General features: G+C 32.5%; 1 protein-coding gene across 1 annotated transcript; it reads right to left on the reverse strand.

Moving 5' to 3' along the window:
• Positions 1 to 1,129: 1,129 nt before the first annotated feature.
• On the reverse strand, positions 1,130 to 2,080 carry LOC109861075 (piggyBac transposable element-derived protein 4-like). The gene has a single exon (XM_020440583.1). It carries the CDS (start codon positions 2,078 to 2,080, stop codon positions 1,130 to 1,132), a length of 951 nt encoding a protein of 316 aa, XP_020296172.1.
• Positions 2,081 to 4,033: the final 1,953 nt, after the last annotated feature.

Genomic DNA, 4,033 nt, shown 5'->3' on the forward strand with positions numbered 1-4,033 from the left:
GTCGAATAATTTCGTGTCGAATCGTACGGTGTCGAATAATTTCGTGTCGAATCGTACGGTGTCGAATAAATCTGTGTCCAATAATTTGGTGTCGAATCGATCGGTGTCGAATCGTACTGTGGTCAAACGGAACACGCCCGTTGCGATCATAGGTAGAGTGTATATATAGACCCTCCGGCAGCGTATTGGACCGGAGAAAATTAAAAAATTTTATTTTGTGATAGTGAAGTTAGTTTTTAAGTACAGTAAATTTTTAGGGCTGTATGACTCTCCTTCAGCGTTACCCCGCCAATGGCAGGGACGTAGATAGATTTTGTGGCTCCAATCTTTTTTTTTGTTTTTCATTTTTTTGTTCCTGTTTAGTTTAGTTTTGTTTGTATCATGTTTTTTTGTTGTTTATTTTTTAATTTATTTTTAAATTTTGAAATGTTTTTTTGAAATTTTTTTTTTTTAGTTACTTTTGAGAAATCTTTCTATGGTAATTCGGATTTGGTATGATACGTCTCAAAACACGATATAATATATAGAGTTTTGTGACAGATATTGCATTCATACTTAGAGCGTCGTTTTATTTTCTTCATAGCGCAGAGTTTACACTTACGTTGTAAAATTGCAGATGAACTTTTGTTAGGAATTTCAACAGGGAAATGACGTCCTGTTAGTCGTGAATGAGTTGGAGCTAAATATAAATGTTTATGAACTTCAAGATTGAATAATCCTCTAACTACTTCTATACGGAACTCTGGGAAAGAAAGTTTTTTTTCCATTTTTTGATTGTACAATACGTGAGCGTTTGCCAATGCCAAATCCACTAAATGAAAAAATAATTGTCGATACCATTTCATAGTTTTTCTAATGGTTTTTGTCATAGATAACTGCTTATTTATATTATCGATAACTCCCATATTTTTATTATACTCACAGATACAAAGTGGTTTCACGATATCTTCTTTAGTTCGTTAATGTTTTTTACCGGTAGGGCTAAATCTAACTTCATGGACTGTTGTAATCATGTAAACTTCTCTTTTGTCTATCCATTTCATTACTAACCAGACGTCATTGTGTGCGACCTGAATCTCACCTTTATTTAGTTTATTCTCTAACCTTGGCATGAATTTCCTATTCTTCTTCACAGTTCCACAGATTCCTGTATCACGGTCATGTAGAAATTCGGCCAATTCTGGAGATGAATACCAATTATCCAAAAAATGATGTAAATGACGTGACCTTTATTGAAAAAATTTTTTAGGAAATGAGCTACAATGTCACTAGTAATACCCAAACCAAACTTTTCGTAATCGGTATCTGAACCTGTATATAAAATGAAATCTATCAAAAATCCAGTTTTACAATCAACTAGTTCAAACAATTTGATACCAAAACGATGTCGTTTCAACGGTAAAAATTGTTTGAAGTACAGCTTCCCTTTCCATAAAACTAAACTTTCGTCAATACAAAGATTCTGTCCTGGTAATATAGAATTTGAACATTTTTCTCTTTGATCGTCAATTACAGGTTTCACTTTTTTCAGAAGATGATTCACTATTTCTTCGTTGTTTGAAAAATGCAAAAATCGCAAGATTTGAAGATATCTATTTCGATGCATGATCTTTTTAAAAATTGGAGTTTCCAACAGAGGATCTGTGCTCCAATAATTTTGAATTGCACCTTTTCGAACGTGTCCCATATTGATTGTTGTTCCAAGAAAAATCCGTAATTCATCAACTGTAAGAGGTTCCCAGGACTTCATATTTTTTCGCGGGCCTTCAGGGTTTTGTTCCTGGTATAGATTTGTTTGTGCTGTTATCATTTCTAAAAGATTTAAAGTAAAAAAAATTTTGAAGTAGCACAATGGAGTATCATCTGGAACAGTAATAGTACTCTGAATACCAGGTGAACCTGTGAAATCTTTTATGGAAGGATAAAATAAGGTATCATAGATAACATCAGGATTATTTTCATCATCATCAATAAGTAAGTCATCATCTACAGCTTCAGATGCACCAGTCATATCATGTTCATTATCGGATTTTTCTAGTTCTGATTCGCCACTGCTAAAGTCTACAGTTTCAACATGCATTATAATTATCTAGTTGAGAAAATCGAAAAAAACTAGATAAAAGAAAAAATATCACGAGAAAATAAAGAGTAATGAGAGCAACACGTATATATCTAATACAAAGTTTTGCGATAAGGTGGTGGACTCTCTATATATAAAGTCATGGGCACAATTTTATCATGGGTTAAACTTGATGGGTTGCCACCTGGTGAGAAAAGTCAAAACTAAGCATAGGATTATAATGTGTACCAAGTCCTTAGTCAATTGTAAAATACTGAGCATATAACATTTAGGGGCAAAATATGTATGCGCGCGCGCGCGCGTATGTATGTGTGTGTGGAGGAGGGAGTTTATTTGTGTACATATACTATATATAAGTACTTATACGTATTTATATATACTTCCTGTGGAAGTTTATGCATGTTTTGATAGGCTGCTCAACATTATATATAGACGCTCCGGCAGCGTAAAGGTTAAATGTGGTATCCAATAAATGGCAATATACATGCGTTTACACAACGCATGATAAGAAAAAAATCTTTTCTCTTGTATGAAAAAATGTATGAGAAGAAGAAAATAAAAAAGTGAGAGAGAATGAGAAAAAGAGAGAGTAAGAGAAAATAAGAAAGAGACTAGGAAAAAGAATTAAAGAGAGTAGAAGAAAACGAGCAAGAGAAAAAGAGAAAACGATAAAGAGCGAGAAAGCGAAAGAAAGAGAGAGAGAGAGAGAAAGAGAGAGAGAGAGAGAGAGAGAGAGAGAGAGAGCGCAACGAGAGTAATTGCAAACATCATTTTGACAAATATACGCTTGTAGTAGACATATTTTAACGCAGTCGGAGTTTTGTGATAATAGTTGTGATAACAATTGTGAATAAACAATAAAACGATAAATTTTACTACGCAATACGTAAAAAATGCATTTGAACGTCCGAGATGTCAGTCGGGAAAACAAGTTCACGCGTAGCAGGGCTGGTCGTGATTTATTCGATTCTACACATTTCAAATTTGTCATATTGTCTAACAATAAGTAATGGTATTTGTTTCTCGGTTTTGCAATTTTATTAAAATTAAGAATAAAAAAACAGCCGTAATATAATTCGAAATGGTGAAATAAACCTTCTATGGCTATGAAACCAAGATTGAGGTGGCTTAAATAAATGTCAAATAGAATCCAAAATGGAGATCAGAGGAACGTTTCGATCTTTATTTTTTAGATCATCATCAGCCTCACTAAACGGAACAAAAAATACAAAAAATAACAAAAATTATAAATATAAAACTTATAAAAGTGAAATAAGATTCTAAGAAAATATAAAAATTGACAGTATTAATTACAGTAATGTACACTTTAAACGCACGCTATTGAAAAGTGACAAATAATTTTAAAGTAAATCGCAAACATACATACCTTCAAAGTCAACAAACCTTAAGAAAGCCGTTAGCTCACGTGAACATGAGAGAGAAAACATAACTTGTAAGAAGCAAAATTTGCAGATGTCAAATTGTCTCCATGTCTCGGATTCTTTTAAAAAAAATAGAAGAACAAGAGGATAATGAAATTATGAACAATGATTATTATTCTTAAAAAAATTTTTTAATAGATAACAAAAAGTCATGGCAATAGAATAATCAAAGTACATTTAAACGTCATGAATGTAAAAGAGTTAATGCAATAGTAGTCAAATATCAAAAAATACGTCAAGAAAATTAAAATAATATGAGTCATAGATAATTAGAAACTTACATGATTGGCAGATTAAAATCCGAAGTCATGATAATTTCTCACACGCAAACACAAACAACAGATACAGCACAAAACGCATTACGCAACAGGCAAAATACAAATAAGAAAATACAAAAATAAGTAACTAAGATGTTTGAAATAAACTACAGAAAGAGGAGAGATCGCAAGTAAGGGCTTATTTGCAAAGTTTCATAAGTACAGGCGTATACGCAGGATCAAGAAGTTCGGTA

This window comes from Pseudomyrmex gracilis, unplaced genomic scaffold (assembly GCF_002006095.1).
Source record: "Pseudomyrmex gracilis isolate BER0280 unplaced genomic scaffold, ASM200609v1 scaffold_561, whole genome shotgun sequence".
Classification (NCBI taxonomy): domain Eukaryota; kingdom Metazoa; phylum Arthropoda; class Insecta; order Hymenoptera; family Formicidae; genus Pseudomyrmex; species Pseudomyrmex gracilis.